General features: G+C 34.6%; 2 protein-coding genes, 1 long non-coding RNA gene and 1 other non-coding gene across 5 annotated transcripts; 3 read left to right on the top strand and 1 right to left on the bottom strand.

Annotated features, from left to right (window-relative positions):
* Positions 1-3,816: 3,816 nt before the first annotated feature.
* On the bottom strand, positions 3,817-3,923 carry LOC133827677 (small nucleolar RNA R71). Its single transcript, XR_009890328.1, has one exon. It is a non-coding gene; the product is annotated as a small nucleolar RNA R71 (small nucleolar RNA).
* A 626-nt stretch (positions 3,924-4,549) lies between these two features.
* Positions 4,550-5,650, top strand: LOC133825660 (uncharacterized). Its single transcript, XM_062258575.1, has 3 exons — positions 4,550-4,751; positions 4,845-4,970; positions 5,034-5,650. The coding sequence occupies exons 1-3, from the start codon at positions 4,550-4,552 to the stop codon at positions 5,648-5,650; spliced, it is 945 nt and encodes a 314-aa protein (XP_062114559.1).
* A 7,347-nt stretch (positions 5,651-12,997) lies between these two features.
* LOC133821637 (uncharacterized) lies at positions 12,998-14,798 on the top strand. The gene is made up of 2 exons (XR_009887718.1): positions 12,998-13,243; positions 14,423-14,798. It is a non-coding gene; the product is annotated as an uncharacterized LOC133821637 (long non-coding RNA).
* A 6,585-nt stretch (positions 14,799-21,383) lies between these two features.
* LOC133824078 (J protein JJJ2-like) lies at positions 21,384-25,112 on the top strand. Of its 2 annotated transcripts, none has more exons than XM_062256945.1 (2): positions 21,384-21,591; positions 22,960-25,112. In XM_062256945.1, the coding sequence occupies exon 2, from the start codon at positions 23,108-23,110 to the stop codon at positions 24,830-24,832; it is 1,725 nt and encodes a 574-aa protein (XP_062112929.1). In that variant the 5' UTR covers positions 21,384-21,591; positions 22,960-23,107; the 3' UTR covers positions 24,833-25,112. The 2 variants fall into 2 exon arrangements, with proteins under 2 accessions (XP_062112929.1, XP_062112928.1); XM_062256944.1 differs by having other exon boundaries at positions 22,944-25,112.
* Positions 25,113-25,493: the final 381 nt, after the last annotated feature.

Raw genomic sequence — 25,493 nt, 5'->3', positions numbered from 1 at the left:
CTCATCCACAGGCAAACGGACAAGTCAAGGCTGTCAATAAGACACTAAAGGATACTCTGAAGAAAAGGCTTGAAGAAGGGAAGGGGGCATGGCCAGAGTAGTTGCCTGAAGTCCTCTGGTCGTATAGAACATCTCATCGAACAGCAATAGGCCATACTCCATTCTCCTTGTCCTATGGGTATGAAGCTATGTTTCTTGTTGAATTAGATCCGCCATCACACCGAAGGTTGGCATACGATCAAGATGTTAATAGCCAGTTATTGATGGAATCTTAGGACTTGGTCGATGAAAGGCGTGAGCAAGCCCAACTTCGAGTAGCAGCTTACCAACAAAAGGTCGCCCGGTACTTCAACTCTAAAGTACTTGAAAGAAAATTTAATGTGGGAGATTTGGTACTTAGAAGAGTTTTCCTCAACACCCGCGATCAAGCTGCTGGAGTGCTTGGACCTAACTAGGAAGAGTCATACCAAATTGAAGAAGTCCTTCAACCAGGCATCTACAAACTTGCTCGCTTAAATGGAGATCTCATTCCTCGCTATTGGAATGGAGAAAACCTGCGCAAGTATTATCAATAAACAGTTCTTTTTAAAGAATTGGCTTGTATTAATTTCAATTTTTACAAGTTTATGAACAAGGGTTAGTCCGCCATATGACTAATCGCTTATAAGTGTAAGATCAAATTTTTGATCACTCGTACAAACACGATTGTCCATTTACTACGAGAAATAAAAGGAACTATGCGCAACCAGTTATTCTTGCCAATTATTGTATTTATTACATGTATTTGCTCATTACGTGGGTTGCTTTTCTATATTATCATTTTTATAAGTATTTATTACAAGCAGTAATGTTCGAACAAGTCTTGGTCAAGGCAAGTGACAGAGGACCTTAAGCTCCTCAATCACTTGGGGGGCATATAAGGTACTAGGCAAGCAAAGCATATCAGCAAGTATATGTAAACACACGAGCAAAATAAGGGAAAGCATACTACGGTACTTAAAGTATTTTTCAAAATTTTGTTTAAATTTTGTTAAATCAAAACAAAGTGCTATGCGAAGTTTGGTCATGCGAACAGATATTATAATAAAATGAAAATATTATAATATCAAAAATGAAATCCTTTACACCGCGAGCAGTTGCTGCTCGGATGTAATTGTCAGTTAAAAGGAAAAGCCGCCTGTGCAGCAATAAAATAATAAGTTGTCTTAACATCACGAACCGTAGTTTGTGTGTCTTAAAATAAAAATTAAAGTAAAATAAAATAAAAACAGATAAATTTATGAAGCAGCCAGAGGATTCTGCTGAGGCTCTTGAGGTTCCTGGTCGACTGTGGCCCCAGCATCTTCGTTGACACCCTCAATGCTTGCTGCTAAGGATATCTCAAGAGATCCCCAAGCCTTTCTCTTCCTCTTCCAGGCGAGCAGCACACTTCGCCAACTCAGCCTCCCTTATAGGGTCAGGTAGATAAGTAAAATCAACCTTGGGGTTACTTCTAGGAATTAGAGTTATTTTTATGCTTTTAAACTTATATTTTTTTACCAAGGAAGAATGATTTATGATGTTTTGTAGTAGTTTTATGGTGTTTCCATTAAATATTAATTAAAGTAGGATAATATTAAATAGTATAGTAATGCTGGGAAAATCTATAAAAAAAATGTTGGTTCATTATCTTGATAGGTGGTCTTTGAGTTTGGAGCAATTTGAGAAATAATTGAAGTGTGAAGTGGAATCAGAATTTGAGGAATGTTGTGGCATCGCTGCAGCATTGCATCCTGGCAGATGCTCTATTTTGAGGGTCCACGTGTGAAGTTTCAAATTTATGGTCTTTAACTCATTTGTTGTAATTGTCTTAATTGGGCTGAAATTAATTGATAAAAGAATATGTGGGCTTTAGTTATATTTTGGGTCCATTTGTGGTAAAGAGGACAAAAGGAATTAAAAGATTAAAAAAAAAGAGTCCCACGTGACCCAAAAGGAGGAGATGACCTAAATGTATGGGGAGTCTTCTTTCTTACTAGAGTAATATACGACTGAGAGAAGAAAAAAAATATATACCAGCTGCCTGGTGCATATTGAAGAGACCTTTATTTTTTGGCAGCCATTAATGTGAAGAAAAAAGAAGGAGAGATGATTCTAAGGAGGAAGACAAAAAGAGAAGGGCTATTTAGGGGACACTCCACAATATTCTTGGCTTGCTTTCTTCCCCTTTTCTCTTAGATCTTAATTCTTTCTTCCATTTATTTTGTGTTATGGATGATTATAATTTGGGTTATTTTGTGTTTGAAGCTATGAACTAATTCTCTTAAAGTTAGGATAATTAAGAAACTTTATTATGCAATTGTGGAACTTTGCTATTGATGCTTAATGCTAATTGAGGTTTATTCATTCAAGTAATTTTCATGCTTAATATTTACTATTGCTTGATCATCTTTAGTAAATGATTGAAATAATTGAGATTGCGGAAAAGGATTATAATTATTGGACAAAAGACTTGAATGGTGCAAGATTAATTTCTTTGATTTTAATTTTGTAAGGGTATAGACATATATCTTTGCCTTGCATAATCTAATAGAATTGGTGCTTGATATGAAATTCTTGAAATTAAATTGGCTTAGACATAAGTAATTTAATTAGAGAATTAAACCCATTTGATTTCGACAAAAACTTATGGACTTGATTAAAATCTTGATTAGTAAACTGTCAGTGTGCCACAGCATTTTCATAGCATTGTTTCCAGTAATTGCATAATAGAGAGAATTAATTATCCTAGCTTACCATTTCATTATCAATTAATTTTCATATTGCATTCCATTAATTTAGATTTTAAATTCAGCTATTAGTAATTTTTAATTGCATAAAAAAAAAAGAAAAAAAACAACTTCCAATTGAACTTGAGTTTGGTTCTTTTATTTTTAATCATTTTGCTAGATTTTAATTTCACAATTTAAGCTTAAAAACAATCCTTGTGGATACGATATTGGGTTCTTATCACCTTATTACTTGTTGACAGTGTACACTTGCACTTAGTATCTATTTTACACTAAAGTCATTTATTGTGACATTAAGTATCTCGCAATTTGGTTTAAATTCTTTTGTGCTAACTTGGGTGATTCTCATGCAATTTCAGGTTTATACAGTGTATGAACGAGAATCAAGACCCTGAACTACTTCCCATTGATCTAGAAATCGAGCGTACCTTTAGAAGAAGGCGAAAGATACAAAAATCAAAAAGAGAAGTAGTAGTGATGGATGTTGAGCACGGGACTCAATAGGGAGCCGCTCAAAGGGCAGCAAATGTATCAGGAGTTGCTCAAAGGGCGGCAAATCTAGCAGGAGTCGCTCATGATCCACCAGTAAATCTAGCAGGAGCTGCTCAAGATCTAGTAGCTCAAGGGGGAGTAGCTGCCAACAATGGGCAAAATACAGTTATTGTGGCTGATGACAGAGATCGTGCTATCAGGAAATATGCTCTCCCCCTCTTCAATGAGCTCAATATGGGCATCGTTAGACCAGAAATTCAGGCAGCACAGTTTGAATTGAAGCCAGTCATGTTCCAGATGCTTCAAACTGTGGGTCAATTCAGTGGGATGCCAACAAAGGATCCTCACCTTCATCTTTAATTGTTCATTGAAGTGAGTGATTCATTCAAGCTGCCCGAAGTGACAGAAGATGCACTGAGACTAAAGTTGTTCCCATACTCCTTGAGAGACAGAGTTAAAGCTTGGTCGAACTCTTTGCCATCTGATTCTGTCACTACTTGGCAAGAGTTGGCTGAGCGGTTATTGATGAAAGTATTTCCCTCCCACTAAGAATACCAAGCTCTGCAATGAGATTACTTCATTTTAGCAACTTGATGAAGAATCTTTATATGACGCATCGGAGCGGTTTAAGGAGTTGTTGCGCAAATGCTCTCATCATGGCATTCCTCATTGCATCCAGATGGAGACATTTTATAATGGTCTAAATGCCCATACTAGAATGGTGGTTGATGCTTCAGCGAATGGGGCTCTTCTTGCTAAGTCCTATAATGAGGCATATGAAATACTTGAGAAGATATCCAACAATAACTATCAGTGGCCCACTTCTAGATTGTCTACAGGTAGAAAGGTGGCTGGTATTCATGATGTAGATGCCACCACTTCTTTGGCAGCCCAAGTATCCTCTATTTCTAATATGCTTAACACAATGAATATGGGGATGAATCAATCAATGGGGCAGCCTATGGGGACACAATTTGGGCAAATGGAGAACATTTCTTGTGTGTATTGTGGTGAGGGTCATACTTTTGACAACTGTCCTTCCAATCCAGCAGCTGTGTGTTACATGGGGAACCAAAAGAGAAATGGTCCTTATTCTAATTCCTACAACTCATCATGGAGGCAACACCCCAATTTTTCATGGAGTAATCAAGGGGCTGGCCCAAGCAATTCTTCTATGCCTCCAAGACCAAATTTCCCACCGGGTTATCTCCCACAAGCACCACAACAACAAGCAATGCAATCTAGCTCTCTTGAGGACATGTTGAAGGAGTATAGTGAAGAATGAAGCCATGATCCAAAGCCAAGAAGCATCATTGAGAAACTTGGAGATTCAAGTTGGACAACTTGTTAATGAGATGTGTAGTCGACACCAAGGTTCATTGCCAAGTGACACCATAAATCCAAGACAAGAAGGTAAAGAGGAGTGCAAAGCAATCACTTTGAGAAGTGTGAAGGAGTTGGAGAATTCCAAGAAAAATTCTGGGCATGAGGGTGAGCCCTCTTCAATCTAAATAAATGAGGAAATTCAAAAAGATGTTGAAATTCCTAGTGTACAAAAATCTGCCTCTGCCCAGAATGTTGCAGGAATGCCACAGCATCAGCACCCAGACAGCTTAATTTCAAAGCAGCCACCTCCATTTCCCCAACGGTTTGAGAAGCAAAAGCAAGATGCTCAATTCAAGAAATTTCTAGATGTTTTAAAGAGGTTGCGTATTAACATCCCACTTGTGGAAGCCCTTGAATAAATTCCCAACTATGCGAAATTTTTGAAAGATATTCTTACAAAGAAGAGAAGGTTAGGGGAGTTTGAAACTGTAGCTTTAACCAAGGATTGTAGCTCATTCTTGCAGAACAAGTTGCCTCCTAAAATGAAAGATCCAGGTAGTTTCACCATTTCATGTACTACTAGAAACTCTTATAGTGGGATGGCTTTGTGTGATTTGGGTGCTAGCATAAACTTGATGCCAATGTCTGTGTTCAAGCGATTAGGGATTAGAGAGGTTAGACCTACAACAGTTACCCTTCAACTAGCTGATAGATCCCTCGCTCACCCTGATGGAAAAATTGAAGATGTGTTGGTAAGAGTTGACAAATTCATTTTTCCCACTGACTTTATTGTTCTAGACTATGAGGCAGATATGGAAGTGCCTATTATTTTGGGGAGGCCATTTCTTGCTACATGTAGAACATTGATCGACATGGAAAAAGGGAAGCTCACAATGCGAGCTCAAGATGAGCAAGTAACGTTCAAGGTATTCAATCTTATACGTTCTCCAAATGAGTTGGGGGAATGTTTGGTCATTCATGTCATGGACTCTACTATGGAGGAAGGAGCACCCACAAGGTATAGCAAGAGAGTGAGGATGAGGCTACCTCCTGAAGAATTTTAAAGCAACAATGAGATAGGGGCAAGTATAAAGAAGGCATCGCATCATTTGCAAGAGCCACATACAAAGAAGAAAAAGAAAAAGAAGTGTGGTAGGAAAGCTCATTCCCAAAGGTTCGAAGTGGGGCAGTGGGTTTGTTTCTCTAATCCTCAGATGAAAGGAAACTCCAAACATCTAAAATCAAGCTTCACCAATTCATTCTCTGTAATCAAAGTCTATCCTTGTGGTCCATTGGACTTGCATGATGAGAATTCAGGAAGAAAGTTTAAGGTGATTGGGAAATAATATAAGTTTGGGGGTAATGAGGTTAAGCAACACAAGACCTCGGCCACCTCACTTCATCTTTGAAAAGTCAGGTGTTGAGCTGATGTGCTTGACGTTAAAGACATACTTGGAGAGCAGCGAATTTATTATATATATATATAGTATATATAATATTTTGTTTTTGTTTGTATTTTTCACCTCCCTCCTTCATTGTCTATGTTGTGGAATTGAATGAGTTAATGTTATGGTGTGGCTATGAGGATTCTTGTATTGTTATGGGTCAATTGAAGCAATTTTGGGCAGGTTTCAAGTCAAGTCGTCGATGTATTTATGGCTGGTTTCCTGATAATTTGAATTCTGGAAAGTCTGGGAGTATGTTGTGACTATGATGTTAGGCTCTTTATTAATGTTGCAGCATTGAAACTAGGCGAAAAAAAATATAAAAAAAATTGGAGCTCAATCAGAGAGCTATCCGCGAGAACGGGGGTTTCAGCCATTCAGCAGCCACCAGTGATGTAGAGGGAGTTTTTCTTTGCCTTTTTGTCTTGTTTATTTTATATTCTTTTGATTTGATGATGCTTTATTTCTAGTTTCTTTCTTAATTCTTATGGTTACTATTGTGTGTTGTGTAGCAATGAGGACATTGCTCTCTCTTAAGTTTGGGGGGGAGTGTTGTTTTTATTTGCTATTGTGTCGTTTTAATTTCTTGCAAATTATTGTCTTAAGTTTTAGATGTTTTTTAGGGGTGTTTTGTGTAGAGTCTAGAGTCTAGGTTGTTTTGGAATCAATTTTTGTAATGGTTGTGCTTAAGTTTGGGGGAGGGCTCAATGATAAAATTTCAAAGATAATGATAAAAATGATAGCTTTTGTGTGTGAATGAGTCTTTAGTACTTAAATTTTTTTATGCTAACTGAACTTTAGTGAAAGTGTGAATCCAAATCAATGCACATAGTTCAACCTTGAAAATTCTGAAGTCCTAGGAAAAGTTGAGTTTGCATGAAGGTTCAAGTTTTTAGCATTGGTTTGATAATTCCCTTGAGGCGAAATCCTAGGAGGCTTAGCAATTTAGAAAGGATTTAGGCAATTTTGTTGGATCGTCTGAGCCTTTCAAGCCTACCTTGTTGAATATTATCTCTAGTTAACCCATCTTGAGCTTAATGGCCTATTTTTTTATTATTACCCATGAAATTAAATAGCCCACTCCTTTGTGAATATCTCTATTTTCTTCTCTACCAAACCTTAGGCTTAGTTTGTCTTGGACACAACCTTGTGTAAGTTTGGGGGAGTGAAAATCGGGGTATCAATTTCTTGATTATCATTGTTATTCATATACATGCATATGCTCAAATTTAATTTAGTTAAGATTATGTCATTGTTATTTTATTTTCATTACTTATTCAAAAAAAAATCAAAAAAAAAAAAGAAAAGAAAATGTGTGTTGTAAATAAATAAGTTGTTTTTATATAGTTTGTATTTGTAATAATTGAGCATATGTTTTGTATTCAAAAGAAGTGGGAAAATTGGAATTATTGGGTGAGTTTAAGGGTTCATTTTATTGAATAAAAAATGGGCAATATGTTTGTGAGGTCCAAGGAAAACTAGGTTGAGGTTTTAGCTTACAAATGTTCATTTCATCCATACCTTTAGCCTAGCCTACATTACAACCAAAAATAAAGACCTATTGAACTAGATTTCTAAGCTAACTACATTAGCGGAGAGGGGTTACCGAGTTCAACATATGAAATCATGAATTGAACCTTAGGATTGTTGCTTAACTTGATCTAGGGATTTGGGATTGATTGGAAAGGACTATTCACACCGGAATAACATTCAAATCTTGGTTTTGTTAGCATTTTAATACTTGAGGAATTTGGTTTGTGAGCATGTTTGAGTTATCATTTGCATCATTGATTTGAGAGCATTATCCCCACTTTTGCATATCCTTTGTAGATTGATTCCAAATTGTATGTTTTGATTTTGTGTCTTTGTTGTGTTGAGTTGTTTTATTTAGTTTGTGTCTTTTGTGGATTTTGTGTCTTTTGTGTTTTGTTTGTGTCATCACTCGGGACGAGCAATGAGATAAGTTTGGGGTTGTGATAACTCTAGGAATTAGAGTTATTTTTATGCTTTTAAACTTTTTTTTTTTTTACCAAGGAAGAGTGATTTGTCATGTTTTGCAGTAGTTTTATGGTGTTTCCATTAAATATTAATTAAAGTAGGATAATATTAAATAGTATAGTAATGCTGGGAAAATCTATAAAAAAAATGTTGGTTCATTATCTTGATAGGTGGTCTTTGAGTTTGGAGCAATTTGAGAAAGAATTGAAGTGTGAAGTGGAATCAGAATTTGGGGAATGATGTGGCATTGCTGCAGCATCGCATCCTGGCAGATGCTCTATTTTGAGGGTCCACGTGTGAAGTTTCAAATTTATGGTCTTTAACTCATTTGTTGTAATTGTCTTAATTGGGCTGAAATTAATTGATAAAAGAATATATGGGCTTTAGTTATATTTTGGGTCCATTTGTGGTAAAGAGGACAAAAGGAATTAAAAGATTAAAAAAAAAGAGGCCCACGTGACCCAAAAGGAATATTGAAGAGACCCTTATTTTTTGGCAGCCATTAATGTGAAGAAAAAAGAAGGAGAGATGATTCTAAGGAGGAGGACAAAAAGAGAAGGGTTATTTGGGGGACACTCCACAATATTCTTGGCTTGCTTTCTTCCCCTTTTCTCTTAGATCTTAATTCTTTCTTGCATTTATTTTGTGTTATGGATGATTATAATTTGGGTTATTTTGTGTTTGAAGCTATGAACTAATTCTCTTAAAGTTAAGATAATTAAGAAACTTTATTATGCAATTGTAGAACTTTGCTATTGATGCTTAATGCTAATTGAGGTTTATTCATTCAAGTAATTTTCATGCTTAATATTTACAATTGCTTGATCACCTTTAGTAAATGATTGAAATAATTGAGATTGCTGAAAAGGATTATAATTATTGGACAAAAGACTTGAATGGTGCAAGATTAATTTCTTTGATTTTAATTTTGTAAGGGTATAGACATATATCTTTGTCTTGCATAATCTAATAGAATTGGTGCTTATATGAAATTCTTGAAATTAAATTGGCTTAGACATAAGTAATTTAATTAGAGAATTAAACCCATTTGATTTCGACGAAAACTTATGGACTTGATTAAAATTATTGATTAGTAAACTGTCAGTGTGCCACAACATTTTCATAGCATTGTTTCCAGTAATTGCATAATAGAGAGAATTAATTATCCTAGCTTACCATTTCATTAACAATTAATTTTCATAGTGCATTCCATTAATTTAGATTTTAAATTCAGCTATTAGTTATTTTTAATTGCATAAAAAAAGAAAAAAAAAACAACTTCCAATTTAATTTGAGTTTGGTTATTTTATTTTTAATCATTTTGCTAGATTTTAATTTCACAATTTTAAGCTTAAAAACAATCCTTGTGGATACGATATTGGGTTCTTATCACCTTATTACTTGTTGACAGTGTATACTTGCACTTAGTATCTATTTTACACCAACAGATACCTCGACCAGGCACTGAAGGCGCCCCTAGGCAAGTTTGCCCGCTGGTCAATCGAAGGCTTGATTAGGGTTATCCCAGGAAGTCTGTACTTCTTGAGATAATTCCCTACCATCCTAGCTGTAATAACACTAGGAGGTACAACATACCATTCGTCCTCTGGTTGAAGGACGTCTCGAACTCGGGCTTTTGTTTGAATTTCTGGCTGGGAAGTGTTTTCAGGTTGAGGGCTGATCGAAGGAGTTTCAGCCCGAGGAGCAAGATGATTGGCAGGAGGTTGGGTTGTTTTCTCTTTCTTTTGAGCGATGGATTTTACGCGCCCCATATTGTTATATTATTTCATATAATATAATATTATATTAAATAATGTGACAAAATGTGATTTGTCCCACAAATGTGATTTGTCACACCTTGTAACATATTATTGAGAGTCACAAAATTGGACACATGTGTGTGCCCAAATGTGACATATTTTGGAGTTACAAATTTATAACTCCCAAATATTACCCAATAATGTGTATATTATATGTTACACATTTGAGATTGGATTTCATAAAGCCATAATGAAATATGGCTATTGGAGACATGTTTTTAACTCCCAATAGGTGTTTGGAGGTTACAAAATCACGTGGGAAATGATTTGGGACGTTTTAGAACGATTTGGAAAATGGCATTTTTTGTGCCGAAACTAGGCTGTGGCCGCAGCCACTGTCTTTCCCTGGTCGCAGCCTGGGGGACAGAGGCCAGTGGCCGCGGCTAGTGAGGCTGACAACCTATTTGGATTTTCAGTTTTTTCCAAATTGAACGGTTCTAACATCCCAAATAACTCCCAAATCTCTATTTTAATTCCATAAACACCCAATTAAACCTTGGTAACAGCCATGGGGGTTGGTGGAATTTGAAATCCAAAGGGTATCTCAAACTCTATAAATAGGATCCTAATGCTCACTTGTAAGACATACCATTTTCCATCCACAAAGCACTTGGTTGGAAAATACACCATAGAGGCTTGATAATTCCACAGAGCTATTTCCTCAAGAGAGAGAGCCCTTAGTGCTTAGAGAATAGGGGGAAATAAGCTTTTGGACAAAGGTTTTGAACCTTGTTCAAGTTGGTGATCCCCACTACTCTACACTTTGGTTGTGTGAGAGTTTATTTTTTCATTGATCTTTTCATTTTGTTGTTCTTCTTGTATTATTAGTGTATTGAGTTTGTAATCCTCTTCTCTTATTCCTATTTACATATTTATTGGTATCTTTTGTTTTAGGATTTTAGTTATTATAATTCTCTTCCTTCTCTTATTTCTATTTACTTGTATTTTTAGTAATTGAGTTATAATATTTATTTAATCAATTACCTTGTCTATTGTATTTTTTGCATAGAGTTGTATATTGGTTTTTCCATATTTCCATTGAAAAATAATATATATTCTCTAACACATATTGGTTAGACTGGTCGAAGGTCTACTTGTGGGGTTATGTTGAGAAAACGGAATTTTCGAGAATGATAGCGATGAATGTTCTTGATCTTCGAGCAGTAGCTCGAGCAAGTCATCGTCGATCGGCCTCTCACCTCCCCACGAGTCGTGCATGAAAATCTGCTAACAGAGAAGGGGAGATGAGAATCTACGGCCAATAGACTAAAGAAGTGGAAGCGTTGGGATAATGTTGCTCGTGTATAAAAGTTAAGCTTTTATACGACCAGCAGCACCCTAACGTAAACACTAAATAATATGCGAACAGCTTGGAAAACGGATTAAAAAGCAGAAGTGAAAAGTTTTTCAGAAAAAACATTTCGACTCTGAGACAGGGCGGGAAAAACCCAGTTTTTTCTAAATGCCTAAAAATCAAATTTTACTTCGATTTTACGCCCTAAATCAATAATCCTAACTCCCAAGCAAATTCCTAAGCCTCATTTAGTTTTTTTTTTCTTATCCTATCATGTTAATACCTACATGCCTGATTACCCTAAATCATTTCTTCAAAAACATTCGGGAACTCAAAATCCAAAATAAACCAGAAAACTGAAAAGATAAATATTGCATGGCATCTCAGAGACGAAGAAGTTCAAGAAACTTACTTGGACAAAGATTGATGCAAATTTCTGAGACGTTGAGTCGACCTGCTGAATAGAAATTCCACAGATCGTCGGAGTCGTATGGGTTTCCTAGGTTCTTTAGGCTCCGTTCTTGAGTGTTCTTGAGGAAAGATGGATAGTAAAAAGTAAATATGAAGGGGTATTTATATTGGTTGAAGCATGGTTAATGAGGTAATGATGGGGTGATTTTTCGAGGCATGGAAAAATGTGATAGCCATCAAATCACTTTTTGGGAAACTGCAATGACATGATTGGTTGCCTTTTTTCGAGAAGGCATTGATGGCTCTGACAGATTTGACAGTTCACACGGAAGGTCGATTGTTAAAGTTTACTTTATGCTGGTCGCAGTAAAATAAACTTGGGGGGCAAATGTTTACCCAAAAACGTACTACCTGATGACATGGCAGGATTGGTCTACACGTGGGAGGCACGTGGCTGTTTTAAGTAAGTGTATCCTGCTCGGCCATCGACCAGAAGATTATTGGTTTATCAAGCATCATACTTATGTGTGACCAGCCTAGTCACATATATTTATTTATTTCCTTCAGATGTACAATCTTGTAATTATGCATTAATTGTAATTTCTCTTATTATCTAGATACGCGAGTTGTAATTGTAATTAAGGCCCATTGGCCCATGTAACCTTCTTGAGCCTATAAATATGAATAAAAGTGCTCAAGGGAGGGGACTCTTAGGGACTGAGAGAATTCTGAGAGAAAATTATAGTGTTATTATACACCAAAATTGTAATCATCCTGAAGCTTGTGAAACTCGTGAACCCTAGTTCATTGATCACAGTGTTGGGATTCTACATCAATAAGAACACTAAGTGGACGTATGTCATTACCATCTGATTGGGGCCGAACCACTATAAATTGTTTGTGTCGTATACTTTTTCGTCTTGATTTCTTCTTATTTTCATCTCATTCTATATTGTTTATCTAACTCCGTGTCGTTGACCAATACGAGGGTCAACATCTTATATATCATTTTCACTTCTTTTTGGCTTTGAACAATATTTCAACCTATCAAAATTAACTAGGTATTAATTATTCCGATATATAAACTCTTTTGTCTAATTTTTCAAGATCTTATTTGCATGCTCTTTGGCTAAACACTAAGTTTTTGTTGGGTGGAGGAAATTTCTCCTCCAATTTTTATTGTCTATCCTCTTCATCTGAATAAAAATAAAGTTATTCCAAAAAAATAAGTATAGATTTTAATTTGCACTTGGGCCTTTGCACTTAACATTTAAGCATAGCATGACCCACAAATTGTGTTGTGTTTAATCCAAGCTCATATTTTTCTTGTCATGCGAACTCGGATCATGATTAAAAACTTGACCCATATTTATTACACTTGATAAGGAGGTTAATTTGGTAATTTCATATTTTTCCAGCTATATACAATCATCACCATTCATCAGAGGTCCATCTAATTTTCCCCAGCATCTTAATAAACAATTTACTTTTGGAGGCCACAACTTTCCATTAAGCTCAATCTTCAATGAGAAAGACAAAAGAAGAAACCCTAGAAATTGTTTGATAACTCAAAAAAAAAAAAAATCTCATTAGAGTGACTCTCCTTACTTTGCTTCCGTGATATTGACATTTTAGCCAGACTGAAGTAAGCTCATCGCCGTTCCCCATAACTTCACGACTTACAGCATGGTAAGTCTATGTACCCATTTTGGGTGTTTTCAAATTTTGGAACTTAGCTTTAAAAATGTTGTTGTATGTGGTCAGACCACTCCATTATAATATCCATTTCTGTCTTTTGGAAATCAATTATTATTGGTTCACTATGTTCTGTATAGTGCACTATATTCTTTAGTTAGAGTATATTTACTTTTTACTTTTTCCGTTATTTTCTTGTTTAATTTTCTTGAACATGCATTTTATTGAATGCTTGCTGTTCCTTAAATGGCGATGAAGTTTTGATAATAGTTCAAATATGGGTGTTTTTTTTTTCTTACTTAAGAAAAGGAAGGATACAAAGGAATTTCACGAGTCTTTGATGCTGTTATTAAGAAATGTGCAGTGTGAATGTATATTGGTTTGGCTTATAATATGAGTGAATGGATATGATTTGATTGTGCCGTGCAAGTTTTTTTTCTTTCTTATTTCCAAAAAAAAAATAACTTAAAAAGTTTAAAGTAAATGCTTAAAAATGTATTCAAAGAAGTGTCAAAGACAAAGGATGAAAGCATTTTAGATTTGTGCTAGAGAATGATGAAAAGAGTGGCACAAGAAAGAAAACTGGAACATTGGGGAAGTTTCATGTACATTTCTTCTTAGTTTCGTATAGGATGTGTATATAAACATAATATAGGAGGGGCTCATGTGCCCTATATAACTTTCATCTTAATTGGAAAATTGAGTACAGAAAAGTTTTCACAATTGGTTCGGTTTTGAGGATTTTAAAATTTTGAGTTGATTAACACGTTGCTATTACAATTGGGATTGCAATTTCCCTAGTTTAATAATTGTGTTCTAACATTGTCTGCTGTGCTAATTGAGCGAATTGCTAGCTTTGCATTCAGCTTTACATTTCAAGGAAGAAACATAATACTATACAAGGAACTACGTTTATGAATTGCACCATTTTTTTGTTAGAAAGTATGTCGTGTTTCGATTACTCAGGTGCCTAAGTTTTTTGTTTGTGTTGTGGCTGTATGTTGTTATAATCTCAAAGAGCTGCTCATTTTTCAATTTGTATTGCTTTTGTGGTTTTGTTATGATTTTTCTTGTTAATTTGTTTCAATATGCTGGTTTGGTATTTTGTCAATAGCATTTTATTTCATGGTAGTTTTTTTATTTAATTAAATCATTTTTTTTTAAATAAAATAGGATTTGCTGCCAGTGAAATCAATTGAAGTATGATAGAACATGAAATTTCTAGAGTTGCATACTGGGCAGGCTATATTTATTAAGATCAACCAATTGCTTTTTGGGTGGGAAAATGGCGTGCAATATAGATGAGGCTGCTAGGGCTAAAGAGATTGCAGAAAATAAGTTCTTTGCAAATGACATTATGGGTTCAAAGAGGTTTCCTTTGAAGGCTCAGACTTTATATACTAAGCTTGACGGTATCCCCAAATTGTTATTATCAACGACCGATGTATATATTTCTGCTGAGAACCTTGGTGATTTTGAGCGAGAAAAGGAATAACACTCCTCATCTTATTTTGCTAATTCAAACACATCAATGAGATTTCGCTTTTAATTCTACAAGTAAATAACTAATTCTGAATCTGATTTAATAATCTAATTAAAGGTCAATCCAATTATAACTCAGTCTAATTATGTACAAGTAAAAAACACCATAAAATTGTTAAAAAATAAATTTAGCAAAAAAATGAATATGCACCTTTATATAGCATTAGATGAGCTTTTTTTTATAGATATTTCATACTTTTAGCATGTCAAAATTTCACACAAGTTGTCAAAATATGTAGACATGTAGTCGAAATATTTAGACAAGTAGTCGAAATACCAAACAAAATCAGTTTAACAATATAAAGTTGATCTAATATTGTAAAGATACAATTAGATTAATTTAACAACTATATAGTATTCATCACGATCTAATTGATCATCTTATTATTAAGGTTGATTATGACACTCAATCATCTTACTAGTTTGACTATGATATCCACCACTCAGTCCTTAATCATCAAGTGATGATTGATTAACAAAGTTTTATTTGAAACATGTAAATTAGGATCCAATAATGGCGATATACACCTTTATTTAGCTTTGTTAGATTTTTTTTAGCATTAATAGGCGCCTATAACAATTTGATACTTGATCTTGCGAGCTAATTGAAATCCATTTCCACGAGTCTTCATTCTTTTTCCACAATCCATCACATAATATCACAATGGTTTTTGATGACATCTGAAGAAAAAAATACGACAAACAAACAAATATAAGTTATTGGTGTTACTTAGATTAAAAAAATGAAAATGGCGAAAATCATAAAAATTTGGAAATTCGACAACTCGTCTAAACATTCGACAAGTGTTCGAAATATACATGACATGTTGTCTGAAAATTCAACATGTCTAAAATTTAGACGGGTGGTCGAAAATATACAACGATTGGTCTGAAATTTAGATAGCTGGTTTGAAATATCAGACATCTTGACGAAAAATTTAACAGGTTGTCAAAAAATTATGTGTTTCTCTATCTTCGAAAATGGCCTAAACCACCATTAATTTTTTCATATTTCCAAGCTTTAACCTCTACAAAACTCCAGAAATAAACCTAATTCCTTACTAATATTTTCAATCTACTAAACACAATCATTTTACTTTTTTAATATACAAAAAACAACATCAAATCTCATTTTTAATAAAAACCTATATAAATTAACCTTTAAGTATTTGAGAATGTAGATGGTGACCATATTTATAGAGAGACGTGGGTGGCGACCTGTGATGGGTAGTGGCCGCCAGTGGTGAGGTGGTGGTGGCAGCGGGATGGGGTGGGTGGTTGTGGATGGGTGTGAAAGGATGAGTGAGATGAGTGAAGAAGAATGATAATTTTAGGATTTTTGTTTTATTTTAGCATTATTTTATGGGCTCCTTGGTAAAATAGCCTCTTTTTATAGTGCAATTTGCACTTTGGCCTAGTTTCAATAATTTTTAGCTAAATGACCTCTTTTATTAATGAATTTTTTTGTATTACCCATTTTACCCTTAAAACAAAATAATAATAAATTAAAACAAAAACCCTAAAAATGATCATCTTCTTCCTCTCACCCATCCACCCACACCCATCCACAACCACCCACTATCATCCCACTGCCACTACCACCACCACCGGTGACCACTGCACCTTGCCACTGCCACTGCCGGCGAACACTGCTCATCATCGGTTGCCACTGTCTCTCCACAAATCCGGCCACCACCCATTCAAAAGGTTGGTTTATATTTTTATGAAAAATGAGATTTTTTATATTGTTTTTGTACATTTAAAATGCAAAATGATTGTTTTAGTATATTGGAAGTATAAGTAAGGATTTAGGTTTATTTCTGGAGTTTTATGGAGGTTAAAGCTTGAAAATCTGAAAAATTTAATAGTGGTTTTGGCCATTTTCGAGATAGAGAAACCCATAATTTTTTGACAGCTTGTCTAATTTTTCGATAAGAAGTCTGATATTTTAGACCAGCTGTCTAAATTTCAGACCAGTAGTCGTATTTTTTCGAGATGAGAGGTTAAATCTCAAGTTGTTATCAAACCAGTGAAGTTAATTCCTCCAGGGAGACCAAAGAATTCATTCGAGATGAGAGTTTCGAAAGGAGAAGACTAATTTTGCACTTGAATCGTCACCAAAGAAAGTAAAGGGTAAGGTTTCTGATGTTGATGGGGAAAAAAAGCAATGGAAGTGTTCCGATTGTGGATGTTATGGACACGACAAAACCACATGCAAGAAATGATTATTTTTTTATTTATTTTGGACTTGGTTTGAAATGTAATGTTTTGATAATATTGTGTGATTTCATATTTTGGACTTGGTTTGATATGTAATGTTTTAACTAGGTTGTCTGAATATTGAAATTGGTTGTTGATAGTTTTAGACTGCATATCAAAAATTTTAACTGGTGGTAAAAAAATTTAGGCAGATTGTCTAAACATAACACAGCCTGTTGAAATATACAAACAGGTGGTCAAAAATTTTAGATAGGTTGTTGAATTATAAGACAACATGTTGATATATATAGACAGATGGTCGAAAATGTTTAGACAAGTTGTCGAAACTCATGACTAATTGTCAAAAAGGTATAATTAAGATCTAATTCTACATGATAAAGTATTGTTCTAATACTATGAAGATAATCATCATATCAGTACCTCAATACCATATCTACCACTCAATCATTGATCATCATAGTAATTTGATTGAAATATGTATCACTCAATATGTAATCATTATAATCTCATAAAGATTATGTTTTGTTTAACTTTATAAAATGTTAATTGGGATATTATAATTAATATATATATATATATATATTGTTATATAGTTATTGGAGCATTTTTGTACATTTCAAACTTTTTGGACAACCTGTGAAAATGTTTAGATATGCTGTCGAAATTGAGACAGGTTGTCAAAACTCACAATTAATTGTCAAAAAGGTATAATTAAGATCAAATTCTACATGATAAAGTATTGTTCTAATACTATGAAGATAATCATCATAATAGTACCTCAATTGGATATCTACCACTCAATCATTGATCATCATAGTAGTTTGATTGAAATATGTACCACTCAATCTGTAATCATCATAATCTCATAAAGAGTAAGTTATGTTTAACTTTATAAAATGTTAATTAGGATATTATAATTAATATATATATCGTTATATAGTTATTTGAGCTTTTTTGTACATTTCAAACTTTTTGGACAATTTGTGAAAATGTTTAAACATGCTGTCGAAATTTGAGACTACTTATCGAAATGTTTAGACAAGTTGTTGAAACTCACTACTAATTGTCAAAAATGTATAATTAAGATCTAATTCTACATGATAAAGTGTTGTTCTAATACTATAAAGATAATCATATTATAGTAGTACCTCAATAAAATATCTATCACCCAATCCTTGATCATCATAGTAGTTTGATAAATATTAGAATCCATTAGATCCATTGATCATAATAGTTGATCATCATAGTAGTTTGAAGGAAACATTTACCACTCATTAAGATTAAGTTTTGTTTAAGTTTATAAAATGTTAATTAAGATATATGATGTTTTATTGTGTTATTGGAGCCTTTTTGGACATTTCAAACATTTCAGACAACTTATCGAAATTTCAGACAGCTTGTCGAAAGTTTTAGACAGGTTGTCGAAACTTCATACGAGGTGTCGAAAGTATGAGACAGGCTGTCAAAATTTCAGACGAGGTGTCGAAATTTTTAGATAGGCTGTCGATATTTGAGACTAGCTATCGATATTTCAGACTAGTTTGGTTTTGGGATTGAGTTTTCTTAGGAGCAAAAAGGCCTTTTTGGATTGGGGAATAAGTCAAGGTGAGGCTTTGGGCTAAACTCTAGCAGATTCACGTTCATCCCCTCTCACTCTCACTTTTGGTCACTCTAAAGAACACACTTAAGGAAATTCTTGAAGGTCTTTTGAAGTTAGTGGAATTTCTTGAGAGAAGGTGGGATTTGTTGATGTTAGGAGTTGCTCATGACACTCAATCATCTTATAGTTCGACAGGTTATTATTAATTTTGAGAGGTTCTGTACCATTTTCGACATACAGTCTAAAACTTAGAATACTTGTATCAATATTTCAACAGGTTGTCCAAAATTTCGACTACCTGTCTAATGATTTCAACATGCAACTTGATATTTAGACTGCCTATTTCAAAATTTCGACAGGTTGTCTGAAATTTCAACTGTTTGTCTGATAATTTCGACTGCCAGTCTAAAATTGTCAAAATTTCCAAAAAAAAAAGATCCAATAATTAAAGCTAAATAAAGTGCATATCATCATTATTGGATTATAATTAATATTTTTCAAATAAAATTTTGTTAACCAACCATCACTTGATGATTAAGGATTGAGTGGTGGATATCCTAATAAAACTACTAAGAAAGGTCATGATATCATTTCAACCATCCAAAGTAGTAGGTTTGACTATTTTAGGATTATTTTGAAGCATCAAAATCACATACATACAAAATAATATTGCATCGAATCGTAGAACTTTAAATGAAAAATACAAATCTCTACTTTGGGACATTCATTGCATAATTTGCTTTAATTTTAGACCACATGTGCACTTACGTGCACTTAACCAGGGAAAGAAATGTTTTTCAGTAATGAAATTATATATGAGTAAGACATATGATCGAGTTGAATGGTCTTTCTTAGAGATCGTCATGCTCAAACTTGGTTTTGCCACACCTTGGGTTAATTTGTTGATGAATTGTGTTCGTTTTGTTCCCTATTCATTTAATATCAATGGCAAGGTCAAGCATGTGTGCTTTCATCTTCAACTCTTTCTTATCTACAAAATATTGACTAACACAATAATACCTCTTCAACAATACTTGTTGCATTTCAGCTTGGTATACTACCAACATGACTTGTTTCATTACAATGATCATCATGGCGTACATGAGGAAGTGGACCATGGTTTTCTTCAATAGTGTTAGGTGCAGAACTAGAATCAAGAACATTACATATGTATGCACCATCAAAGAAATCATCAAAAGTTCTATTTTCATGACATGAGACATTCAAATGTACCTCAACAAGATCATCATTAATATTGTTTCTTTCCCCCTCTTCAACATCACCGTATGTGTCATCATCATCATCATCATCTTCTTCTTCTTCTTCTTCTTCTTCTTCTTCTAAACCAACATCATTATCATCGTTTAAACCAGCATCATCAAAATCATCATCACTAGAAATGTCTGCAATAGAATCAACATTTGCAGTAGAATCAATATTACTAACAAGTTTATCCTTAGTGAGTGTATTTTCCATCTTCTTTATCAAACTCACACATAATGGAATCAGATCACGCTCTTTCCATATAAAGAAACTAGCAATGTCTTTACTATTCTTTATTGCAATCAGTTCAATATTCACCATCGTCGTTACCTTGTAAGTTAATTCTACATCGAAGAAGTTGCGATCGATTTCTGTAACTTCATAAATATGTTCAACTAACTCCTCAAAAGTGAGGTTAGTTTGAACCAAACTTGATCTTGATCGTGAGCCATTTGAAATCTATTTCCATGAGTCTTCATTCTTTTTCCATAATCCATCATATAATATTACAATGTTTTTCGATGACATCTGAATAAAAAAATACGAAAAACAAACAAATATAAATTATTAGTGTTACTTAAATTAAAATATTATATAAGAAAATTAAAATCTGAAAATTCGACGCCCTGTCTGAAAATTCGACAGTCTGTCTGAAAATTCGATAAGTGGTCGAAATAAATGACATGTTGTCTGAAAATTCGACATGTGGTCTAAAATTTAGACTGGTGGTCGAAAATATACTATGACTAGTCTGAAATTTAGACAACTAGTCTGAAATATCAGACAACCTGTCGAAAAATTAGACAGGTTGTCAAAAAACTCTGGGTTTCTCTATCCCCGAAAATGGTCAAAACCACCATTAAAATTTTCAGATTTTCAAGCTTTAAACTCCATAAAACTCCAGAAATAAACTCAATTCCTTACTAATACTTTCAATTTACTAAAAAAAATAATTTTACTCATTTAATCCACAAAAACAACATCAAATCTTATTTTTAATAAAAATTCATATAAACTAAGCTAGTTGGCCAGATTTGTGGAGAGGCGTGGTGGTGGTTGTGAAGGGCAGTGGTCCCCAGTGACTATCCCAGGTGGTGGTGATGGTGGTGGTGACGGCGGGATGGGGGAGGGCGGTTGTGGGTGGGTGGGTGAGATGAGTGAGGAAGAAGAAGATAATTTTAGGGTTTTTTTGTTTTAATTTAATATTATATTATTCTAAGGGCAAAAAAGGCAATAACAAAGTTTCATTAATAAAAGAGTTCAATTAACTAAAAATTGTAATAGTGTAAAATACATCATAAAAATAGGTTATTTCCACCAATTTTTCTTATTTTATTTTAAAGGCAAAATAAGTAATAACACAATTTCATTAATAAAAAAGGTTATTCAGCTAAAAACTAAGTGCAAATTGTTGTATAAAAATATACCATTTTAGCCAATTAGTCATATTTTAGTCTCATTTATTTCTCAATTAATTTAGTCCAACTATGATTACATATTACTAAACGTGTCGTAATGAAAAATGAGTAAAGGAGAAAACCCTAGAATAAATTATGAAAGAATACTTTGCTTTCTCACTTTGCTTCTGTCAAATTTGACATTGCTGCCGGACGGGCACCACCAGCTCCGCCCTACAACGACTCCCATCGGTCCCCGCCACTGCCAGTGCGACCCTCCGCCCAGATCCCCAATCCGCCACCACTCGTATCATAACATGGTAAGTCTAAGTGTAACCCGTTTGAGCATATTCAACGTTTGGAATCTCGGTTGAAATATTTTCTTTATGGGACGAAACCTCTCCATTGTAGTGTTTGTTTGTGTCTTTTGTGATTCAACTCTTTCTCCACTCTATTTAAGATAATGTGTTTTTCTTTAGTTGAGAGTTCATTACTTAGTTCGTATTATTTTATTGTAAATTTTTAGTAGACTTGCAATTTACAGATTTCTCAGATGCTGCTTGCATGTAATTTTTTCCCTCCACGATTTTATGGTTTTAAATATGTACAAAAATGATCCTAAGAATTGCTGAAAACGAAGGAAGAAAGCATTTTTTTTTTACTTTGCGGCCAATATATGTGGAGATGAGTGAACTTTAGAAGTCGTGCTTGACAGCACAGGCGCAAAAACTGTAATATTGGGGTCATCTACGTGGGGTAGAAATGTTATTTACTGTCAGGTTCTTAATATTATTTTCTTTTTACTGATGATAAGGGTAGTTGAAATGAAAATGTAGTCGAAAACATTAACATTTCTGCTGGAGATTGATTTCCAGTAACAGATGGAGAGTTTCTGTCATTGTTTTGGATTCTAGGGAGGGAATTGTATATAGATTGGTATAGGAAGTGTATTTTGACATGATATTGGACGTGCCTATGTAACTTTACTTTAAATTTGTGATTTACCTTAATTGGAAATTTGAAACTCTTTTTAAGTTCTAAGAAGTTCTCACAAATGGTTCAGTTTCGGGAATTTTAAATTTGAGTGTGAAAGGTTGTGCAAAAAGAGGCGAAAAAAATAGTGATGGAGCTATGGAGATCTGAACTTGGTTTTCTCTTTTTTGATCCCTATTTCTCAGCCAAGAGAACACATATACTATGGTAATGTAACACAGTTCTGTTCTGTGTTTTTCACTTGAATGTATTTAGGGTTTAGGATTTCATTACGTGATATCTTAATTCAACACCATTTTTCTTTTAGGTTGAATTTGAGTTGACTATCATAGACCCATGGATGATGCTGTTTCAATTTGGTTTTTTTATTCATTTTCATTTAGTTTAATTCTAGCTTAGCATTCAATTTAACATTTGGAGGAAAGAACATGACTATAAGAATTATGTTGTAAATTGCATTTTTGTGTCATAATATTTTAAATGAATTCCTTACATTTGTTGTTTATGTCATAATTGTATGGAGGAAATTATAATCTGAAAGAACAGCTCTGTATTCATTCTGTAATGCATTTGTGGTGTGGTTCTATTATGCTTTTTCTTGTCATTTGGATTTGAAATGTTTATTTCTTTTTTTTTTTGTTTATTTATTTCTTGACGAGTAGTGTCTAATTTTTAATAGGTTTTTTCCCCAATAGGATTTTCTACCACTGAAATCAATTGAAGAATGATAGAACATGGAACTTTTAGAGTGCTCTTTGATAGCTGTTTATATTTAGATCAACCAGCTGCTTGCTGGCTGTTACCATTAAATTTATAATAAGCACACGAAGATTGGCGTGGAAAATGGAGTGCAATAAAGATGAGGCCGCTAGGGCTAAAGAGATTGCAGAAAAGAAGTTCTTGGCAAAGGACATTATGGGTGCAAAAAGGTTTGCTTTGAAGGCACAAACTTTATTTCCTGGACTTGAAGGTATCCCCAAAATGTTATCAACGCTCGATGTATATATTTCTGCTGAGAACAAGATAAGTGGAGAGGCTGATTGGTATGGGATACTTGGTGTGGATCAAAAAGCAGATGATGAGACAGTTAGGAAACAGTATAGGAAGCTTGCTCTTATGCTTCACCCTGATAAGAACAAGTCCATAGGAGCTGATGACGCTTTTAAGCTTATTTCACAAGCATGGGCTTTGTTGTCTGATAAAGCCAAGAGAGTAGCTTATGACCAAAAGAGGAACTCAACAATGAGTCAAAAAATTTCTAATACAAGTGCAAATGGATCAGCAGCATCAGGGGCGAATTCCACAAAAACTACTACATCTAAGGCGAAACCTCCGAAAAGTACCACTTGTGCAGGTTCCTCAACTCATAAGCCAGAGGTGAATTCCACAAAACCTAGAAACTCTAGGGCAAAGCCTCCAAAAACTGCCCCTCCAAAAGGTCACTCCTCAACTCCTGCTTCATCTCAAAAGGCAGGGGTAAATTCCACAAAAAATACAGAATCTAGTGCAAGTCCTCCGATGTGTACCACTTCAGCAGGCCACTCAACTGCTGCTTCAACTTGTAAACCAGGGGTGAATTCCACAAAAACTAGAAACTCTAGGGCAAAGCCTCCAAAAATTGCCACTCCAGCAGGTGACTCCTCCGGAACTCCTGCTTCAACTCAAAAGCCAGAGGTAAATTCCACAAAAAATACAGAATCTAGAGCAAGACCTCCCAAATGTACGACTTCAGCTGGCCACCCAACTCCTGCTTCAACTTGTGAACCAGGGGTGAATTCTACTAAAAGTACAGGATCTGGGACAAGTCCTCCAAAATGTACCATTCCAGCAGGTCATTCCACAAAAAATACAGAATCTAGTGCAGGGCCTCTGAAAAGTACCACTCCAGCAGGTCACTCAACTCACAAGACAGAGATAAATTCCACAAAAAATACAGAATCTAGCACAAGTCCTTTGAAAAGTACCATTCGAGCAGATCACTCAACTCCTTCAAGTCAGATGCAAAATTCCAATACCTTTTTTTGGACAGCATGCCATCGCTGCAAGAAGGACTACAAATTTCTCAGATTTTATCTTAATCATAAGCTCCAATGCTACGATTGTCATGAGCCATTTCTTGCAGTAGAAACAACTCTGCCTCCTAATGGCTTGAAGTCACCAAAATCTTTGCAGCAACAAAAGAAGTCAATTAAGCAAAAAGCTACTAAAAAGACATCTAATCCAAAAAAGAAAAGTTCTGCCTCTCAAAATGCAGGAACTGGAGGGCTTAATGGTTCAGATACACAAAACCAAAGCAAGTTTGATTGGGCTACATTCTCGAGAACAACTGGTGCTTCAGCTGCTGCTCAAGCTGCAACTATGGTACAACAGGTCTTTCATACGCTTAAGAGAGGATTTGAGGAGGTCCATGCAACAGCAATGGAAAGAGAGGAATTGTGGCGAAAGAACCGCCGCTCTCCTAGGAAGATGAATGGTGATTCTTCAGTGAGTTCTAATATCGATGACAAAATGTCAAAGCATCATGCCAAAGACACAGAAAGAACTAGTAAAAAACCAAAGAGAAAGTGATGACATTAGGTCTAGTAGTATTTTGGGGCTAATTTCTTACTGGTAGGAGTGCCTTGGTAGTTTAAAGTTTTCTTTTATTTGTCTGTGTAAAGTTTCAAGCTTGAACCTAATTTCCTCTTTAGTTAAAGTTTGTGTACTGACAAATTATGTGTTCGTGTACATATCTCTATACAAAGCTGAGGCTAGTAACCTTGGGTGACATTAAGTTGCCAGAAGAGCTTGGAATATGGACAAATTTAGACTACGGATATGAATAGAGCAAGTTTTACTATGCAAAGAATCTGTTGTCCTGATTGAGGCAAGGTTACAACAGCGAGAACTCGTCTCTCTCTCTTTTTTTTTTTTTGTAATAATAATTTATTTATCTCAAAATTTGAAATAAGAAAATAAATAGAATTTATTTATCTCATCATACAACTAAAGAATGACATTTTTAACATTCTGCTTGAAATGTGGGTACAGATTTATGTAGCACTTTTCAATTGATCGGCTGCTAGGGCTGGGATGGGTTGGCCGGGTTGGGGGTATTAGAATGAGCCAACCCAATTACATCCACATAGAGAATTCTAACCCAATTAAAATATTTTTAATATATAACTCAACCTTACTAATTACATTAATAGTTAGATTGGGTTACAATTCATTTAAAAAGATGATCAAG

Source organism: Humulus lupulus, chromosome 3 (genome assembly GCF_963169125.1).
Source record: "Humulus lupulus chromosome 3, drHumLupu1.1, whole genome shotgun sequence".
NCBI lineage: Eukaryota > Viridiplantae > Streptophyta > Magnoliopsida > Rosales > Cannabaceae > Humulus > Humulus lupulus.
The sequence above is the reverse complement of the archived record's forward strand: the minus strand, read 5'-3'. Positions and strand labels throughout refer to the sequence as shown.